The following is a 21,395-nucleotide window of genomic DNA, read 5'->3' as shown; positions in this document are numbered from 1 at the left end:
TGTAAAGATGGGGTCTCCCTATGTTGCCCAAGCTGATCTAAAACTCCTAGACTCAAGCAATCCTTCCACCTTGGCCTCCCAAAGTGTTGGGATTATAGGCACGAGCCACCACACCCAGTGATACTTAATTATTTTCATTGCTGATATTTCCATTATAACAATATATCACATTTTGTTTATCCTCTAATCCAGTAGTCCTCAACCTTTTTGGCACCAGGGACTGGTTTCCTGGAAGACAATTTTTCCATGAACCGGGGAGTTGGAGGCGGGGTGGTTTCAGGATGATTCAAGCACATTACATTTATTGTGTACTTTCTTTCTTTTTTTTTTTTGAGACGGAGTCTCGCTCTGTTGCCCAGGCTGGAATCCAGTGGCGCGATCTTGGCTCACTGCAAGCTCCGCCTGCCAGGTTCACGCCATTCTCCTGCCTCAGCCTCCCGAGTAGCTGGGACCATAGGTGCCCGCCACCACGCCCGGCTAATTTTTTTGTATTTTTAGTAGAGACAGGGTTTCATCGTGTTAGCCAGAATGGCCTCAATCTCCTGACCTCGTGATCCGCCCACCTTGGCCTCCCAAAGCGTTGGGATTACAGGCGCGAGCCACCGCACCCGGCCTGTGTACTTTATTTCTATTATTATCACGTTATAATATATAATGAAATAATTATACAGCTCGCCATGATGTAGAAATCAGCGGGAACCCTGAGCTTATTTTCCTGCAACTAGATAGTCCCATCTGGGGGTGATGGGAGACAGTGACAGATCATCAGGCATTAAATTCTCCTAAGGAGAAAACTAGATCCCTCGCATGCTCAGTTCATAAGAGGGCTCCTGCTCCTATGAGAATCTAATGCCACCACTGATCTGAGAGGAGGCGGAGCTCAGGCAGTAATGAGAGCAATGGGGAGCAGCTGTAAATACAGATAATGCTTCACTTGCTCGCCCACCATTCACCTGCTGTGCAGCCTGGTTCCTAACAGGTTGGGGACCCCTGCTCTAATCAGTTGATGGACATTTAAGTTGTATCCATTTCTTGGCTATTATGAATAATGCTGCTATGAACATTCATATAAAAGTTTTTGTGTAGGCCGGGTGCAGTGGCTCATGCCTATAATCCCAGCACTTTGGGAGGCCAAGGCGGGCGGATAACTTGAGGTCAGGAGTTTGAGACTAGCCTGGCCAACATGGCAAAACCCGTATCTACTAAAAATGTAAAAATTAGCCGGGCGTGGTGGCAGGCGCCTGTAATCCCAGCTGCTTGGAAGTCTGAAGCAGGGGAATCACTTGAGCCCGGGAGGCAGAGGTTGCAGTGAGCTGAGATCACGCCACTGCACTTCATACTGGGCAACAGAGCAAGACTCCATCTCAAAAAAAAAAAAAGTTTTGTGTAGATGTTTTCATTTCTCTTAGGTACACACCTATGAGTGGAATTGCTAGATCATGTAAAGTCTATGTTTAGTCATTTGAAGAAATGTCAAACTTTTCCAAAGGAACTGCACCATTTTACATTCCCATCAGCAGTCTATGAGGGTTCCAATTACTCCATATCCTTGCCAACACTTCTAATCTTTTTTATTTTAGCCATTCTAGCAGGTGTAAAATAGTGTCTTATGGTTTTAATTTGCATGTCCCTGATGGCTGATGATGCTCAGCCTCTTTTCAAGCTTCTTGGCCACTTGTATATCTCTTCTAGAGAAATACCTATTAAGATCTTTTGCCCATTTTCTAATTTGGTTGTCTTACTATTCAGTTGTAATAGTTCTTTACGTTTCAAACAAATCTCTAATAAGATATGATTTGCATATATCTTTTCCCATTCTGTAGGTTCTTTACATTTCCTTGATGATGTCCTATGAAACATGTAAGGTTTCCATTTTGATGAAGTTCAATTTATCCTTTTCTTTTGTTGCTTTTTCTTTTGGTGTCACATCTAACAACTGCCTGATCCAAAGTCAAGAAGAATCAACCCGATATATTTTTTTTTTCTAAAAGTTTTATAGTTTTAATTTTTACATTTAGATCTTTCATCCATTTCGAGTTAAATTTTCTGTGTGGTGTGAAATAGGGAATAACTTCATTATTTTACACGTGGATAACTAGTTGTTGAAAAGATGATTCTTTCCCCATTGAATTATCTTGTGGAAAATTAATTGATTAGACCGGGCACGGTGGCTCACGCCTGTAATCCCAGCACACTGGGAGGCCGACGCGGGTGGATCACGAGATCAGGAGATCGAGACCATCCTGGCTAACATGGTGAAACCCCATCTCTACTAAAAATATATATATTAAAAAAAAAAATAGCTAGGCGTGGTGGCAGGCACCTGTAGTCCCAGCTACTCGGGAGGCTGAGGCAGGAGAATGGCGTGAACCCAGGAGGCAGAGCTTGCAGTGAGCCGAGATCGTGCCACTGCACTCCAGCCTGGGAGACAGAGCGAGACTCTGTCTCAAAAAAAAAAAAAAAAAGAAAAAGAAAATTAATTGATTAAATGTGACGTTTTATTTCCAGACTCTCAGTTCTATTCCATTGATCTGTATGTCTACCCAGATGCCAGTAGCACACTGTCTTTATTATTGTAGCTTTGTAGTAAGTTTTGAAATCAGAAAGTGTGAGCATTCCAACTTCACTGTTTGTCAAGATTATTTTGGTTATTCTGAGTCCCTTGAATTTCCATATGGATGTTAAGATCAGCTTGTGAATTTTTGCCAAGAAGCCAGCTAAGTTTTTGAGAGGTAGGGACTGCATAGAGCAATGTGGGGAGTACTGCTATCTTAACAATACCAAGTCTTCCAATCCATGCCATAGAACATCTTTCCATTTACATGGATCTTCTTTAATTTCCTCCAATAATTTTTTTTACTTTATTTCATTTTTGAGACAGGGTCTTGCTCTGTTACTGAGGCTAGAGTGCAGCGATGCGATCGTGGCTCACTGTGGACCCACCCTCCTGAGCAAACCTCCACCTCAGCCTCCCGGGTAGCATGCATCACCCACCACACCAGGCTAATTTTTTTTGAGACAGAGTCTTGCTCTGTTGCCCAGGCTGGAGTGAAGTGGCGCAATCTCGGCTCACTGTAGCCTCCGCCTCCCAGGTTCAAGCAATTCTCCTGCCTCTGCCTCCCGAGTAGCTGGGACTACAGGCGCACACTGCGAAGCTCGGCTAATTTTTTTATTTTTATTTATTTATTTATTTTTGATGGAGTCTTGCTCTGTCGCCCAGGCTGGAGTGCAGTGGCGCGATCTTGGCTCACTGCAAGCTCCGCCTCCCGGGTTCATGCCATTCTCCTGCCTCAGCCTCCCAAGTAGCTAGGACTACAGGCGCCGCCACCACGCCTGGCTAATTTTTTTGTATTTTTAGTAGAGACGGGGTTTCACCGTGTTAGCCAGGATGGTCTTGATCTCCTGACCTCGTGATCCGCCCGCCTCAGCCTCCCAAAGTGCTGGGATTACAGGCGTGAGCCACAGCGCCCGGCCTATATTTTTAATAGAGATGGGGTTTCACCATCTTGGCCAGGATGGTCTTGATCTCCTGACCTCGTGATCCACCCGTCTCAGCCTCCCAAAATCCCTCCCCTGTTGGGATTACAGGTGTGAGCCACCACGCCTGGCCTAATTTTATTTTTTGTAGAGACAAGATCTTGCTGTGGTGCCCAGGCTCATTTCAAACACCTGGCCTAAGGTGATTCTCCCACTTCAGCCTCCCACAAGTGCTGGGATTATAGGTGTGAGCCACCACACCTGGCCCCAACAATATTTTGTAGTTGTCAAAGTTTTTCTATTAAATTTTCTTTTCTTTTTTTTTTTTTTTTTGAGACGGAGTCTCGTTCTGTCACCCAGGCTGGAGTGCAGTGGCATAATCTTGGCTCACTGCAACCTCCACCTCCCAGGTTCACGCCATTCTCCTGCCTCAGCCTCCCGAGTAGCTGGGACTACAGGCGCCCGCCACCATGCCCAGCTGATTTTTTTGTATTTTTTTAGTAGAGATGGGGTTTTACCATGTTACCCAGGATGGTCTCGATCTCCTGACCTTGTCATCTGCCCGCCTCAGCCTCCCAAAGTGCTGGGATTACAGGCGTAAGCCACCGCACCCGGCCAAATTTACTTCTAAGTATTTTATTCTTTTTGATAACACTGCAAATGGAGTTGTTTTCTCATTTCATTTTCAGATTGTTCACTGAAAATACATAGAAATAAACCTGATTTGCCAGGCGCGGTACCTCATGCCTGTAATCCCAGCACTTTGGGAGGCCGAGGCAGGTGATCATGAGGTCAGGAGTTCAAGAACAGCCTGACCAACATGGTGAAACCCCATCTCTACTAAAAATACAGAAATTAGCCAGGCGTGGTAGCACGTGCCTGTAATCCCAGCTACTCAGGAGGCTGAGGCAGAAGAATCACTTGAACCCAGGAGGCGGAGGTGGCAATGAGCAGAGATCATGCCACTGCATGCCAACCTGTGTGACAGAGTGAGACTCCGTCTCAAAAAAGAAAAAAAAAGAAATAAACCTTTTTTATAATATTTTAGCATATTTTTATAATATTTTTGCATACTGATCTCGTATCCTTCAACCTTGCTAAATTCATTTAGTAGTTCTAATAGGTTTTTCTTGTGGATTCCTTAGGATTTTCCATGTTCTGTCATCTGCAAATAGAAATAGTTTTACTTCCTTTCCAATCTGAATGTCTTTTATTTCACTTTCATGTCTCTTGCCCTAGCTAGGTCCTCCAGTACAACATTAAACAGAAGTGATAAGAGTGAATATCCTCATTTTATTCCTGATCTTAGAAGGAAAGAATTCAACTGTTTACCACTAAATATGTTAGCCGTGGGTTTTTCTAGCCAAGCACAGTAGCTCACGCCTGTAATCCCAGCACTTTGGGCGGCCGAGATGGGCAGATCACCTGAGGTCAGGAGTTTGAGACCAGCCTGGCAAACATGGCAAACTCCCGTCACTACTAAAAATACAAAAACTTAGCTGGGAGTGGTGGTGGGCGCCTGTAATCCCAGCTGCTCAGGAGGCTGAGGCAGGAGAATTGCTTGAACCCAGGAGGTGGAGGTTGCAGTGGGCAGAGATCATGCCACTGCACTCCAGCCTGGGTGACAGAGCAAGATTCTGTCTCAAAAAAATAAAAAGGTTGGGTGCAGTGGCTCACTCACACCTGTAATCCCAGCACTTTGGGAGGTCGAGGTGGGCAGATCACTTCAGGTCAGGAGTTCAAGACTAGCCTGATCAACATGGTGAAACCCCATCTCCACTAAAAACACAAAAATTAACCAGGTGTGGTGGTGCACGTCTGTAATCTCAGCTACTTGGGAGGCTGAGGCAGGAGAATCGCTTGAACCCGGGAGGCAGATGTTGCAGTGAGCCAAGATCACGCCACTGCATTCCAGCTCAGGTGACAGAGCGAGACTCTATCTCAAAAAAACATAAAAATAAAAAATGTGTGTGTGACACACACACAAACACATATATATATATTAGCTGTGGGTTTTTTCATAGATGCCCTTTATCAGGTTGAGGAAATCCTCTTCTATTCCTAATTTGTTGAGTGTTTTTATTATCAAGAGGTATGAAATTTTGTCACTTTTTCTCTATCTATTGAGATGATTATATGTTGTTTGTCCTTTAGTTTACTAATGTGATATATTATACTAATTTTCAGATGTTAAACCACAGTTGAGGGGCCGGGTGTGGTGGCTCATGCCTGTAATCCTAGCACCTTGGGGGGCCAAAGCAGGCAAATCACTTGAGCATAGCAGTTTGAGACCAGCCTAGGCAACATGGCGGAACCCTGTCTCTACAAAAAATACAAAAATTAGCCAGGTGTGGTGGCGCATGCCTGTGGTCCCAGCTACTGGGAAGGAGGCTGAGGTAGGAGGATTGAGCCTATATACTGAAGTCTCTCACCCTCTTCTCAGATGCATTACTGGTTGCTATGATTTTCCCAATATTTTCTCATGAACAAATGTGGTAAGAAGTTGAGCAACAGGGTCATGTGGACTCTCGTGACAAGGAAACAAGAAACCAGAAAAATGTTTTTACCACTGTCTTGAGGAATTTCATGAATTGTTCCACATGCCCTCCTACCTGCTCCTTGTCTTCCTTGTCTAGGACATCTTCTGCACACATACCACGGTAATTTGTAAGTTCTTAAAAGGTACAGTATTTGTCACCCTCTTTTAATGAGCTCAAAATAATAAAGCAATAATAATCAGACTGGAGTCTCTGGAGTCAGACCCACTACGTGTGTGACACTAACAAGTTCTGTAACCTTTCTACATGCACTTCAGTTTCTTAGAGATAATACTATCATCTACCCCAAAAGGTTGTTATGATAAGTAAATAATGTATGTGAATGTGCTTAGAACAATGCCTGGCGCCTTCATGTATATTGAAGTAAACCATGCCACTGACAAACACATTTGATTTTACCCTCTTAGATAGTTGTAGGGTGTTGGGATGTAGAAAGGAAGATACTTTCCATACTCTCTGGACTGAATATAAGATCTAAGAACTGAAATTGCACTGGCCAGGCGCGGTGGCTCACGCCTGTAATCCCAGCACTTTGGGAGACCGAGGCGGGCGGATCACGAGGTCAGGAGATCGAGAGGAGATCGAGACCATCCTGGCCAACACGGTGAAAACCCGTCTCTACTAAAAATACAAAAAATTAGCCGGGCGTGGTTGCAGGTGCCTGTAGTCCCAGCTACCCAGCTACTCCGGAGGCTGAGGCAGGAGAATGGCCTGAACCCAGGAGGCGGACCTTGCAGTGAGCCGAGATCGCACCACTGCACTCCAGCCTGGGCAACAGAGCGAGACTCTGTCTCAAAAAAAAAAAAAAAAAAAGAAATTGCACAGGACAGCATATGAACATAATATTAACAGGCTGGGTGCGGTGGCTCACGCCTGTAATCCTAGCACTTTGGGAGGCCGAGGCGGGTAGATTACTTGAAGTCTGGAGTTTGAGACCAGCCTGGCCAACGCGGTGAAACCCCGCCTGTACTAAAAATACAAAAATTAGCCAGATGTGGTGGTGTGTGCCTGTAATCAGCCAGACTGGGTGGAGTGTGCCTGAAATCCCAGCTACCCCAAAGGCTAAGGCAGGAGAATCACTGAACCCAGGAGGCGGAGGTTGCAGTGAGCCGAAATCACGCCACTGCACTCCAGCCTGGGTAACAGAGCAAGACTCCATCTCGAAAAATAAAATAAAATAAGGCCAGGCGCAGTGGCTCACCCCTGTCATCTCAGCATTTTGGGAGGCTAAGGTGGGCAGATCACGAGGTCAGGAGATCAAGACCATCCTGGCTAACACGGTGAAACCCCATGTCTACTAAAAATATAAAAAATTAGCTGGGCGTGGTGGCAGGTACTTGTAGTCCCAGCTACTCAGGAGGTTGAAGCAGGAGAATGGCGTGAACCCGGGAGGCGGAGCTTGCAGTGAGCTGAGATCGCACCACTGCACTCCAGCCTGGGCGACAGAGCAAGACTCTGTCTCAAAAAAATAAATAAATAAAATAAAATAAAACAAAATAATAATAATAAATGTCTCTATTCTCAAGAAAGAAGTCAACCTGACAGAAAAAAAAAAAGGATGGGAGCTGGTAGAACATCATAGATAAAAGCACAGCTTCTGGAATCTGATGGACCTGTGCTTCACTTTATATTGACTATTACCTTGAAACAGACACTTAACTTCTCTAAGCCTGTTTACTCACTGGTAAAATGGGAAAAATACAGACTATAAGGAGGTTTGACGAGGATTAAGACAATATTTGCAAAGTACCTGGCACACAGCAGCCATCTAATAAACAGCAAGTGATTTTATTTTTTTTTTAATGGCTTTTTTTTTTTTTTGAGACAGAGTCTTGCTCTTGTCGCCCAGGCTGGAGTGCAAGGGCATGATCTTGGCTCACTGCAACCTCCATCTCCCAGGTTCAAGTGATTCTCCTGCCTCAGCCTCCCAAGTAGCTGGGACTACAGGCGCCCGCCACCACACCTGGCTAATTTTTGTATTTTTAGTAGAGACAGGGTTTCACTATGTTGGCCAGGCTGGTCTCGAACTCCTGACCTCGTGATCTGCCCGCCTCAGCCTCCCAAAGTGCTGGGATTACGGGTGTGAGCCACCGCGCCCGGCCTTAAATTTAGTTTTGTAAGGATAAAAGGAACCCATGTTAGTCCAAGGGTTCTCAACCTCGGCTATACATGTGAATCCCCTGGAAAGCTTTAAAAGAGGAAGGCTGCCTAGACTGCACTTCAGACGAACTGAATCAGAAGCTCTGGGGTTTGGACTGGATGTCAATATTTTTAAAAGTTCTCCAGGGAATTACAATGTGCACTTGGAAGTAAGAACCACAATAGCTAGCCAGAAAAGAAGTCTCAATTTTTACCATCTAAAATAAATTTTTTTAAATTAACATCTACAAAATCCTTACAAAATAAACCCAAGTCAGAATTTCTACTTTCTCAAACCAGAATTACTACTATCTCATGGTGAAATGGAAGCTAACAGAGTTTGAACAATTTGTTTCTGGAAGAAACAGAGAGACAAGTTTAAAACTCTTGTCAGGCCCTAAAGCTGATAACTCTTATTCAGATCCATTTCTAACTACCACTATTTCCTCAGCATGACTACAAATCCAGTCATGATCCTCTCTTCAATAAAATCCTTTAATGTACCTACCCCTTCAGAATCAAGTCCAGACTCCTCAACAGGAACACAATCCTTCAGAACTTGGCCCCAAGTGGTATATGGTGAGCATGAGTCACATACATTCAGTCTGCTCTGGCTCTCATCTAAACAGTTCAGCCAACCAACCACCCAAGCAGATGCCAGTCAGTCTCAGCGACTAGTTAACATGCCGAGGCTACAGTGTTAATATTGTAGAATGCAAGGTGAACAGCAGCCCTAGGAACTGTGCAACATAACAAGACTACTGGCCCTGCTTTTCATTCTAGCCTCATCTGTCTCTGATTCTACTTTATTTCCACACACTCATCATCCCCTCTCTCTCTCTCTCTCTTTTTTTTGGGATGGAGTTTCACTCTGTCGCCCAGGCTGGAGTGCAGTGGCGTGATCTCAGCTCACACTGCAACCTCCACCTTCCAGGTTCAAGCGATTCTCCTGCCTCAGCCTCCTGAGTAGCTGGGACTACAGAAGCATGCCACCACGCCTGACTAATTTTTGTATTTTTAGTAGAGACGGGGTTTCGCCATGTTGGCCAGGATAGTCTCGGTCTCCTGACCTCGTGATCCACCCGCCTCGGCCTCCCAAAGTGCTGGGATTACAGGCATGAGCCACTGCACCCAGCCTCATCATCCCCTCTCTTAACCTTAGGACCTCGGCTTTTTTCCCTCTGCATGGGACACGGGTTCCTTACTCTGCAGACCTCAACCTAAAAGGCACTTCCTGGAAGAAGCCTTCCCCACTACCACCAACACTACTGCCCCACTTCAGGTTAGAAGCTCCTGCTGTGTCCTCCCATAGTGCCCCAGAGTTCCCCCATCAGCATTCTCAGTGCTACTGAGTACAAGGACCATGTTATCTTGCTCACTAATTCCCAGGGCCTGGCACCTAGAAAGTGGTTAATGTATGTGGAATGAAGAACAGCCCAGAAGGAACACAGAGAAGCAGCTGTAACTGATCCACAACAAAAGGTTATTCTCCTAACTCAGGTCTCACATTCCACCACCTTTAAAGTGAGCTCGCTGGACACAGTGGCTCATACCTGTAACCCCACCACTTTGGGAGGCCAGGGTGGGGGAATCACCTGAGGTCAGGAGATGGAGACCATCCTGGCCAACATGGTGAAACCTTGTCTCTAAAAATACAAAAATTAGCTGGGCGTGGTGGCGTGTGCCTATAATCCCAGCTACTCAGGAGGCTGAGGCAGGAGAATGGCTTGAACCCAGGAGGTGTATGTAGGTTGCAGTGAGCCGAGATTGCACCACTGCACTCCAGCCTGGAGACGAGCGAGACTCCATCTCAAAAAATAAAAAAAATAAAAAATAAAAAGTGAGTTCTGTGGGAAATGTTAACAGCTGTTGAATCTAAGCATCACAGATACAATGATCATTCCCTATTCTTCTAATTTTTTTTGTTTATTTTGGTGACAGTCTTGCTCTGTTGCCCAGGCTGGAGTGCAGTGGTGTGATCTCAGTTCACTGCAACCTCCGCCTCCTGGGTTCAAGCCATTCTCCTGACTCAGCAACCTGAGTAGCTGGGATTACAGGCTGGAGTGCAATGGCGTGGTCTCAGCTCACTGCAACCTCCACCTCCCAGGTTCAAGTGACTCTCCCACCTCAGCCTCCCAAGTAGCTGGGACTACAAGTTAACACTAATACTAATAAAAATACTAATTTTTGTATTTTTAGTGGAGACAGGGTTTCATAATGTTGGCCAGGCTGGTCTCGAACTGCTAACCTCAAGTAATCTGCCCACCTCGGCCTCCCAAAGTGCTGGGATTACAGGCGTGAGCCACCATGCCCGGCCTTCTAATGTTTTTTAAGTTTGAAAATTTTCATAATAAACCTTTGAGGAAAAAAATAATGTGACCTTTGCCTCTATTTCTAATCCTGATTTCCTCGCTAGGTATTACTTAGCTACAGGATACCCAGCAACAACCTGTCATAATTTCCCACCATCTGATGGCAGTGCCGTAGGACACAGAGAGAGTACAAACCCACTGTCAATATAAGAAAGCAATAGCCGGGCATGGTGACTCACGCCTGTAATCCCAGCACTTTGGGAGGCCGAGACAGGCGGATCACGAGGTCAGGGGTTCGAGACCATCCTGACCAACATGGTGAAACCCCGTCTCTACTAAAAATACAAAAGTTAGCTGGGTGTGGTGGCATGCGCCTGTAGTCCCAGCTACGCGGGAGGCTGAGGCAGAAGAATGGCTTGAACCTGGGAGGCAGAGGTTGCAGTGAGCCGAGATCGCGCGACTGCACTCCAGCCTGGGCGACAGAGTGAGACTCTGTCTCAAAAAAAAAAAAATTAAAAAAAAAAGAAAGCACTAAAAAACTCTTAGGTCAGGTAACAAAAAGGCCTGCCAACAGCCAGATACTAGGTTCCAACAAAATGCTAGGCTTTCATCAGTTTCCTTCTCGTTATAGCCTTTTCTTTCTTTTTTTTTTTTGAGACAGAGTCTCACTCTGCTGCCCAGGGGGGGAGTGCAATGGTGTGATTCTCTTGCCTCAGCCTCCCGAGTAGGTGGGATTACAGGCACCCACCGCCACACCCATCTAATTTTTATATATTTAGTAGAGACGGGGTTTCACCATGTTGGCAAAGCTGGTCTCAAACTCCTGACCTCAGGTGATCTGCCCACCTTGGCCTCCCAAAGTGCTGGGCTTACAGGTGTTAGCCACCACACCTGGCCAATTATAGCCTTTTCTATAGGCAAGGAGAACTGTTCTTCAGGTCTGAGAAGAAGAAGAAGAAAAAGAAGCTGAAAAGTGTGTGCAAGTTGCAGAAGAGAGCACAGCACTGATGGATTAAAAGTCAGGGGAGGCTGAGTTACGTAAATTCAGCTTGCTCTGGTGCTGGTCTAGCAGCCAAATCACCAATCAACCAAACATGCTCAGTTTTAGTGGCTATCTAATAGGCACAAGAGAGAACATGATTATCAGTAAAGAAAAAGCCCCTGTTCAAGACAGCTATTCCCAAAAGACTGTGCACTCCTAAATAGTTCCTCTAGAAAAAACACTGACAAGGACATTAACTTTCGAAGTTCAACAGATGAAGAACCCCTCACTTTCTATCTCCTTTGTTCCCTCCTGTACAACATTCCTGAGGCAAAGAACTGTGATGTCAGTGTAGCTGACCTAGGCTCTGACACTTGCCATTACCTCTTGCTGCTTCTCCTCATTGGGGTAGGTGTCTACAAATACTCCCAGCCCCACAAATTTGTCCATGTTTCCAAACACAGGCCCTAGAGAGAGAGAACAGATGATGAACAATGAAATAAAGCTAAGAGTTGATAAAGGAATAATATATCACTATGATGGAGGAAAAAGTAAAATTCAAATGACTCCCAAGCCTCTCTCAAGATGAGAAAACACATGTTTAAAAGTACCCAGCAAAGTGCATGGCCTGTAACAAGTGCCCAGTAAATATCTGTAATTGTTTGTTGTTGGAGGCAAGGGAAAGAGAGAAGGCCACTGCAACCTTATTTAGCACTCAGGCAGCTTCCTGATCCAAACTGGTTGCTAAGGTGCCCCTACAGAATTCTGCTTTACAAACAATTGGTAAAGACTATGCCCCCAAGAGAGAACTGAATTCCCTAGTTCTCCTTCTTGTTGCAAAAGAGATCAGGTCATATCAGGTTGAGCCTGCCATCTACATGGAGCAATAATAGCTCTAACACAAGGAAAATAGATAACTCTTCTCTTGACTCAGCAGTGCTGAGATCATTCACTGTAAATGTTCAGAAGAAATCAGCTCACCCAATCGTCAGCGTTCAGGAGAGCCAGTGCTTTCATCCAGCCAACAGGCCAGGTAGTTTCACAAGGAAACTCAGAAAGAAGTAACAAGCAAGCAACTGCCTCAGGATGAGTCAAATTCAGCTGCTTATGAGGACTCAGACCCGTTCTAGAGACTAGAAGGGCCAGTGTTCATCCACATACATTAAGGGAGAGGGAAAACAGCTGGCACTGTGGGGAAGGAACCTTTTCAAAAAGAGGGCACATGAAAAAGCAGGCTGTCACACCCACACAAGAGTAACACAGGGTCCCAATACCTGGCTGCATCCGATCCTTTGTGTACCAGATTGCCAAGCCATCCCCATGCAGATTCTTCTTTCCTTGTCCATGGATTTTGAAGTGCACCTGCAACTCCCAGTCTCTCAGGAAACATGGCTGAAGTGAGAAAGACATTAGAATCAATAAGGAGCATGAAATGCAAAACCCCTCAAGCCCGCATCAGCAATCAACAGACTTGGAAAACACAAATGCAGGTAACACTAGACTAAGGGTTAAAACTTAAATCTAAGACTTGCTATGTGTTCATGTCATAAAATTAAACAGATTGAACCATTCAACTGTTTAGAGATTTAATATGAAAATGAATAAACCTCCCGATTATCTTCAACATTTCCCAACAGAAACAGGACAGAACTCCAAAGTTGGAAAAGACAAGAGTGTACCAAACTCCATTCCTGTGATCCTACACCCACCCAGCAAAGTAGCTCGGCTTTTAGAGTACAGATGGCTGAATTCATACTCATTTACAACTCAAGATCACCCCTCAGACAGAAAGACTCTGAAAAGCTGGATTTAAAGAAAGGTCAAAGCCTAATTTATTACAGTAGAAAAAGAAAAGCTAAGCTGTTACGCAAACGTTTCCAGGAATAATTAGCAGATACTACAAACAACTCTAATTAGCTAGACCTGGCCCTCTGCCAAGCTGAGGGGTAAGCCAGAATTCTCACAAGAAGAGCAAGTTACAGTCCCCAAACCCTCCCGTCCATGGCCAAGAAGCTTAAATGCACTTGAAGATGGATGCAAGTGGATGGTTAAGTGTTTTAAATAGTTGAACGGTTTCAAGAAAAAACCAGAGTGGGTAGTTGATTTAGGGAAGCTTCTGGTTAAAAGTCTACTGTGAAGAAAGAAGTGAAGGAAGAACAGACAGACCAGCGGGGTTCAGCCAAAGGCTCTCCAAATAGACTGTTCTGGGCAACTATTGCTAGATCATTTTCAGTTTTCATTCTTTATTTCTGGGATATTTTCCAACAGTGTTCATATTAGAAGTACACAGTCAAAATGAAAGGGGGTTGGGTACTCCTGCATTTAGCAAGGGGCCTGCAATCTCCTACTCTATTGAGCCAGTCTCTGTCTTGTCACTCTGGATTCTTATCTCTCTGCTGTTTCATTACGATTTCAGAGAAAGGGCCCAGCGTGGTGGCTCACGCCTGTAATCCCAACACTTTGGGAGGCTGAGGTGGGCAGATCACAAGGTCAGGAGATCGAGACCATCCTGGCTAACACGGTGAAACCCCATCTCTACTAAAAAATACAAAAAATTAGCCGGGTGTGGTCGTGGGCGCCTGGAGTCCTAGCTACTCAGGAAGCTGAGGCAGGAGAATGGCGTGAACCCAGGAGGCAGAGCTTGCAGTGAGCTGAGATCATGCCACTACACTCCAGCCTGGGTGACAGAGCGAGACTCCATCTCAAAAAAAAAAAAAAAAAAAAAAAGATTTCAGAGAAAGGCCAGGCACAGTAGTTCACGCCAGTAATCAAAGCATTTTGAGAGGCTACGGTGGGAGGATCATTTGAGCCCGGGAGGTCCAGGCTGCAGTGAGCTGTGATAGTGCCACTGCACTCCAGCCTAGGCGACAGAGTTATGAGACCCTGTTTCAAAAAATAAATAAATAAATAACTTTCAGAGAAAGAGTGAAATTCAGTGGGGCAGGAAGCTGCCAGGAGGTAGGTATTATGCCCCTGGGAAGAGGGCAGAGTCACAGAAGTTCTCAGTGAGCCAAGAGGTGTCTGTCATTGATTCCTGGCCTCCTACAGCACAATGCTATACTGTTTTGCTCAGGACCATGTCTAATTGTGGTTCTGAAATTCTGCCACACACTGGATTCACCTACGGAGTTTTAAAAAATCCCAATGGCCAAGCTGCACCCTATTCCAATTAGATCAGAATCTCTGGGGATGAGACCCAGGCATTGATTCCAATGGATAGCCAAATTTGAGAACCACTGCTCAAACAAATGCATCCTATTCAAATAACTCAGAAACAAGCCCATAGTCATGGTGATAGCCAGATAACAGCGAATACAGGTATCAGAAGTCGAAAAAGGGAAGAACTAGAGGCTATACTAGAACTGCTGCTACAAGTTATGTAGAGACAGACAGCCAGCAAGACAGCAGCAGAGTATCAAGCCTTGAACATAATCATCCGGTAACCCACAAGAGCCCCATCAACAAACTTATAGAAGTGTAATAACATAACACATATTTCTATAACCATTTTAACTTGCCACAGTCTTTTCATGTCTATTGTCCTATTTTATTCTCACGACAACCCCAGTGGGCAAGTAAAACAGGTATTCTGAAGCTCATTTATCAGATAGAGAAACAGAACTAAGAAGTTAAATAATCTGCCTAGGGCTCACAGGAGGACTGTGACAGAGCTGGACCGAGAATCCCAGTCTTTCAACTGTCCTTTATCTCTGCTACAAAAACACAATGCTCTGTACTCTGTCCAAAAATGAGCTCGGCACTATGATCTAGGTTAAGGGGCCAGTTTGTGCAGATAGCTAATGTAGAAATTTCTCTTGCCCTCCTGAACAGGGAAAAGAAATCGTTCTCTTTTCTGAGATTCGCTTATCTACAACTAATGAGAAAAGCCATGTAAAAAAGTAAGTTCTTAGTTTAAGAGAATTCCAGAGAAAGTATCAAAGGATGCCAGAGTCATGCCCAAAAGTAAACTGGTCGTAAAAGATTTAGAAAGAGCCCTGGAAACAGAAAAGAAAGCATCATCTTACACTTGTACAAAATCACAGTGCAGCCACACCAGGAATACTGCATTCACTTCTTGTCGCCATACCTCAAGGAAGACAATGCAGCTAGAAAAGGTCCAGAGAAGGACAAATAAAATGACCAACAGCTCAGAGTGGCTTTCACATGAAAATAAAATTTTATATCAGACTCTTCAAATTGAAATAACAAGATGGGGATGCTGGGATAAGGTTTGGGATCAATTTAAGAGTACTCTCAACCAGGCCCGGTGGCTCACACCTATAATCCCTGACCTTTGGGAGGCCAAGGCAGGAGGATTGTTTGAGACCAAGAGTTTGAGACCAGCATGGGCAACATAGCAAGACCCCATCTCTACAAAAAATGTTTTAAAAATTAGCCAGGTGCAGTGGCACATGCCTGTAGTCTCAGCTACTCAGGAGGCTGAGGCAGGAGGAGCCCTTAAGCCCAGGAGTTTGAGGCTGCAGTGAGCTATGATTGTGCCACTGCACTCTGGTCTTCTTATAATCTTCTTACAAAGTGGTTAAGCAGGAGTTAAGTTATTATTAAACCCTAAGAAGTAGTACTATTGGGCCAATCAGGAATTAACGACATTTCAGGAAAAAAAAATGAATTATTTGCTATAATTACATAGAGAGCATTTTCCTAAATACCTGATTTATTTATTATCAAGGTCAGAATAATCTCAAAAATAAAGATCCTTGATATCCACAGAAGATAGAATACCAGGGGGATAGACAGTAAAATTAAATCAGTATGCCACTGCTGAACCTTTTAGGCCTTTCTGGGTCACCAACACAGGAGGGAGAAAGATTCTTACCACCCGGTTCCACAAGGCACCCTGTTTACTTTGCATATCTGGGGTAAGGCGGATATACTGGGTCATCACCATGGCATTGCCCATCAGATTCCACAGTGAGGAACTGCCTGTGCCCACACCTACAGGAAGGAAGTAGATCAGTTCATACTTTTCAACACCAATCCATTCAGAAAGCAGCCACCACAGAGCCTCTGAAAGCTGAGCCATCATCTTTTTCCCCCTTTAATGTCACTCAATCTCCTATCTTCTCTCAGTCATGAATCTTACCATCTCTACAGCTTTCACAAGGCGTTTATCAGGTAAGGACCCCAAAGCACATCAGAACTCTCACTTTATGCATGTTACAGTAACCATAGCTCACATCCATTCTTCCCGTTTTATATGTGAGTAAACTTCAGCATCATAAAAGAAAAAAATTTTCCTGAGTTATATCAAAAAGAGTTTGACAGGCCAGGTGCAGTGGCTCACCCATGTAATCCCCACACTTTGAGATGATGTGGAGGGAGGGCATCTTGAGGTCAGCAATTTGAGACCAGCCTGGGCAACATAGAAAGACCCTGTCTTTACCAAAAAAAAATTAGCCAGGTGTGGTAGTCCTTGTCCATAGTCCTAGCTACTCAGGAGGCTGAGTTGGGAGGATCGCTTGAGCCCAGGAGATTGAAACGGCATGAGCCATGATTGTGCCACTGCACTCCAGTCTAGGCAACGGAACAAGACCCTGTCTCTAAAAATATATAAATAAAAATAAAAAGAGTTTGACCCTCAGGCCTCCGGGGCTTAGTCACATTCTTCCTTTTTTTTTTTTTTGAGATGGAGTCTCGCTCTGTTGCCCAGGCTTAAGTGCAGTGGCATGATCTCGGCTCACTGTAAGCTCTGCCTCCCGGGTTCACGCCATTCTCCTGCCTCAGCCTCCCGAGTAGCTGGGACTACAGGCGCCCACCACCACAACTGGCTAATTTTTTTGTATTTTCAGCAGAGATGGGGTTTCACCGTGTTAGCTAGGATGGTCTCAATCTCCTGACCTCGTGATCCGCCCACCTCGGCCTCCCAAAGTGCGGGGATCACAGGCGTGAGCCACCGCCCCAGCCGTCACATTCTTTCTTTAAACAATCCTTAAAGTGTGAAGCTACTCCCTGTACCCTCACCTATAAACTTCTTTAAGAATGAAAACTTTGTGTCTGCAAACCCATAAGCATTAGCAAAGAGACAGCACAGAGGCACTCCAGGCATGTAAGTGAATAAATGATTACCCTTAGTAGTAGCGTATACTCTTGCACTTTGAATTGTTTTCTGTCCCACTACCTACGCCTTAGTGGGGAAAGACTTGTGTTAGTTAAGCCATCTGCACTGGTTTGTCATCGTTTTGTGGCTAACTGCATTAATTTTCTGGCTGATAAGCTGTGCTTAGAGTTCTGTGAACCCTAACCTCTTTCACCATAGGGCCCCTAGGCTGGAGAAGAGAAGGTGGTTCTACCCAGCAACATAAATTTATCATCTTCTCATTTCGTTCAAGTTCTACCCCAGTTCTTCCTCCTGCTTTATTTCTAGCACATCCACAGGTCCATCTGGAGACTGGCTCATTGCTAGTAGCCCTCAATCACTCCTCACCATTCTCGATTCTCTCCCCTTCCCAAACTCCTCCTGTCTAACTCCAGGCCTAGCACTAGTGGCACCCGACAGCCCTGCCTTTACCTACTGGAAACTTCCAGAGCTTGGCAGGCACACCTAACTCCTGCCTTTCAGACCTGTGGCTCCCAAACGCGGAGGGAGTCTCCGTGGGCCCCACCACCGCCAGCAGTTTCCTCCGGGCCACGAAGCCCTTCGCCGCCCCCGCCTCTACCCCTGAAATCAAGTCCCGAAGCCCGCCCCACTGCACGACCACCTCACCCTGGGCGCCTCACCCTGGTAGGGCTTCGACAGCGAGTGCTCCCGTTTCAAGTACTCGAACGTTTGACCCGCCCCGACTTGCTGTGGCCCCTGCCCAGACCCCAACAAAAGAAGAAGGAGTAACATCCTGGACCCATCCCGAGCCGACAAACATCGCCGCCACTGCTGCCACGACCCAAGGGGTCCCAGAGTCGCCGCCATCTTTCCCACCGCCGACCCTTCATCAAAAGCCCGCCCCGTCGCCCAACCCATTGGCCCGAAGAGCCAGCTGCCCTGCGTCCTATTGGCTCTCGTCAAGCCCCCGCCCCTGCAGGTGACTATATCACCGATTGGCTGGCTTCGGTATCAGTTGCCTTGCCAACCCAGAAAAGGGGCGTAGCCGAATGCCCAGGCCCCCTTATTTGCATTTGCCCTGAGTTCCACTAGGCTTGCTGGGATACGTAGTTTATTTGTATTTTGTTTTCTGCGTACGAGAGTAAATTTAAAGAGATAAAACGTTTCTTCTGGTCCCAAACATTCTATCTTCTCTGCAATAGTAAGCTCCTGACTGCAGCTCTCTGAATCAATTTGGAAGATATAGCAGTGAAAGGAGAAATAGACAAATCCGTAAAATAGCTGGAAAATTATCAATTTATAAAAGACTTGAACAGCACTACCAACTAACTTGACCTGATGATATTTATAGAAACTCCTCCTAACAACTGCGGAAGACACATTCTCTTCAAATGCAAATGACTCCTTTGCCGTGATAGTCTGGGCCATCAAGCAACCTACAGATATAAAAGAACTGAAAGCACACAAATTAATTAATTCTAAAAGCCATCACCTCCTTTCCTCCCTTCCTCTTTTTTTTCTTTTTGGTTTGAGACGAGGTCTTGGCCGGGCGCGGTGGCTCACGCCTGTAATCCCAGCACTTTGGGAGGCCGAGGCAGGCGGATCACCTGAGGTTGGGAGTTCGAGACCAGCCTGACCAAGGTGGAGAAACCCCGTCTCTATTAAAAATAAAAAAAAAAATTAGCCAGGCGTGGTGGCACGTGCCTGTAATCCCAGCTACTGGGAGGCTGAGGCAGGAGAATCACTTGAACCTGGGAGGCAGAGGTTGCAGTGAGCCGAGACCAAGCCATTGCACTCCAGCCTGGGCCACAAGAGCAAAACTCCATCTCAAAAAAAAAAAAAAAAGAGAGACAAGGTCTTGCTCTGTTGCCCAGGCTGGAGTGCAGTGGCACAATCTCAGCTCCAGCCTCTCCCTCCCTGGCTGAAGTGATCCTGCCACCTTAGCCTCCTGAGTTACTGGGACTACAGGCACATCCCTTCGTCTTTATCCGGCACCACAACATGTGTCCAGACTGGTCTCCACGTAGCCACTAAAGTGATCCAAACTATCTAACCATGGTAAGTGTCAGGGTTAAATGAGTCAATATTGGTAAACCTCTTAGAACAGTGCCTTGCGTGTAGTAAGCACTATTTCTTTCTTTTTTCTTTTCTTTTTTTGTTTTTGTTTTTGTTTTTGTTTTTGAGACAGGTTCTCTCTCTGTCACCCAGGCTGGAGTGCAGTGGCATGACCACAGCCTCAACCTCCTGGACTCAAGGGATCTTCCCACTTCAGCCTCTCAAGTAGCTGGGACTACAGGTGTGTGCCACCTCACCTTGCTAATTTTTATGTTTTGTAGCTATGGGGTTGTGGGGGAGGTCTCACTAAGTTGCCCAGATTTGTCTCATACTTCTAGACTTCAGTGATCCTCTCTCCTCAGCCTCCCAAAGTGCTGGGATTAGAGGTGTAAGCCACCGCACCAAGCCATAAGCGCTATTTCATCATCATCATTCTTATTAACCGGGCCTTTGATGGCTCACCATCACCTGTGGGGAGGAGATTCAAGCCCCTCAATTTGGCACACAAAGCCCCCTGCCATCTGGCCCTGGCCTTATTGCCCATGACTCTTTTCCTCCATCTTTATGCTCCAGCTTCCCTTCCCTCTTTTTTTTTTTCTGCAGTCCACTTCCTTCTGGAGGTCCTTCTCAAACCTCTCAGGCAGGGTAGATTCTCCTGTCTGAGCTCTCAAAGTGTTCCATGCACATCTCATATACAGCAATTGACAGATCTGTGTTTATGTCTTCCCAATAGACTTAACCAAAGTTAACATTCTCTTGCTTTCCTGAGCATGAATATATTTAATAAGATAAACATAATTATGAGCCTACTTTACAGGGGATCAACTTTTTAAAATTAAAGCTGTCACAGCTATTTTTTTTAAAGAGATGGGGTCTTGGCTGGGCACGGTGGCTCAGGCCTGTAATCCCACCACTTTGGGAGGCAGGCAGATCACCTGAGGTCAGGAGTTCAAGACCATCCTGGCCAACATGGTGAAACCCCATCTCTACTAAAAATACAAAAAATTAGCCAGCCGTGGTGGCACACGCCTGTAGTCCCAGCTACTCAGGAGGCTGAGGCAGGAGAATCGCTTGAACCCAGAAGGCGGAGGTTGCAGTGAGCCGAGACCGCACCACAGCACTCCAGCCTGGGCAACACAGTGAGACTTCGTCTCGAAAAATATATATATACATATATATACAAAAATTAAATGGGTGTGGTGGCAGGTGCCTGTAATCCCAGATACTTGGAAGGCTGAGGCAGGAGAATCACTTGAACCCAGGAGGTAGAGGTTGCAGTGAGTTGAGAAGATTCCACCACCATACTCCAGCCTGAGCAGCAGATCCGTCTCAAAAAAAAAAAAAAGAAGAAATGGGGTCTCAATCCATCAGGCTGGAGTGCAGTACTGTGATCATAGCTCACTACAGTCTCAAACTGCTGGGTGAGCCTCAGCTAATTTTTTTAATTTTTTCTAAAGATGGGGGTCTCTATGTTGCCCAGGCTGGTTTTGAACTTCTGGCCTTAAGCGATCCTCCCACCTCATCTCTCAAAGTGCTGAGATTACAGGTGTGAGCCATGGTGCCCAGCCTGTCACTGCCATCAGTCTTTGACACCCTACAATGTCAAATGTCTGGTGCTAAGACTTTAGGAATTGCAATGAATCTGTTCATGTCATACACTGGCTTTAAAACCATTCATAACTCCCAATTACCAAAATCCAAAGTCCTTAGTGTAGCATTCAAAGCCCTTTGCATCCTGACTGAAATCAGGCGGTACGCATGTGTACTGTAATGTGTGTCACCTGGAATTATGGAGCTCAATTAACAGATTATGG

General features: G+C 45.6%; 1 protein-coding gene across 8 annotated transcripts in view; it reads right to left on the bottom strand.

Moving 5' to 3' along the window:
• Positions 1–18,445, bottom strand: part of LMAN2L (lectin, mannose binding 2 like) — a 34,173-nt gene extending 15,728 nt beyond the window's left edge. For 2 of the 8 annotated variants that reach the window (XM_063594793.1, XM_034953744.3), the window contains exons 1-4: positions 18,207–18,422; positions 16,306–16,424; positions 12,743–12,860; positions 11,853–11,935 (exon numbers count right to left, since the gene is read on the bottom strand). In XM_063594793.1, coding sequence (XP_063450863.1) covers positions 11,853–11,935; positions 12,743–12,860; positions 16,306–16,424; positions 18,207–18,393 — 507 coding nt within the window. In that variant the 5' untranslated portion in view covers positions 18,394–18,422. Of the gene's footprint in view, positions 1–11,852; positions 11,936–12,742; positions 12,861–15,493; positions 15,575–16,305; positions 16,426–18,206 lie in introns of those variants that run through there. The other 6 variants (XM_063594795.1, XM_063594796.1, XM_055107648.2 and 3 more) reach the window with 4 other exon arrangements.
• Between the last annotated feature and the right edge of the window lie 2,950 nt (positions 18,446–21,395).

Source organism: Pan paniscus, chromosome 12 (genome assembly GCF_029289425.2).
Source record: "Pan paniscus chromosome 12, NHGRI_mPanPan1-v2.0_pri, whole genome shotgun sequence".
Lineage (NCBI taxonomy): Eukaryota > Metazoa > Chordata > Mammalia > Primates > Hominidae > Pan > Pan paniscus.
Note: the sequence above shows the minus strand (reverse complement) of the source record. Positions and strands in the feature narration are given on the sequence as shown.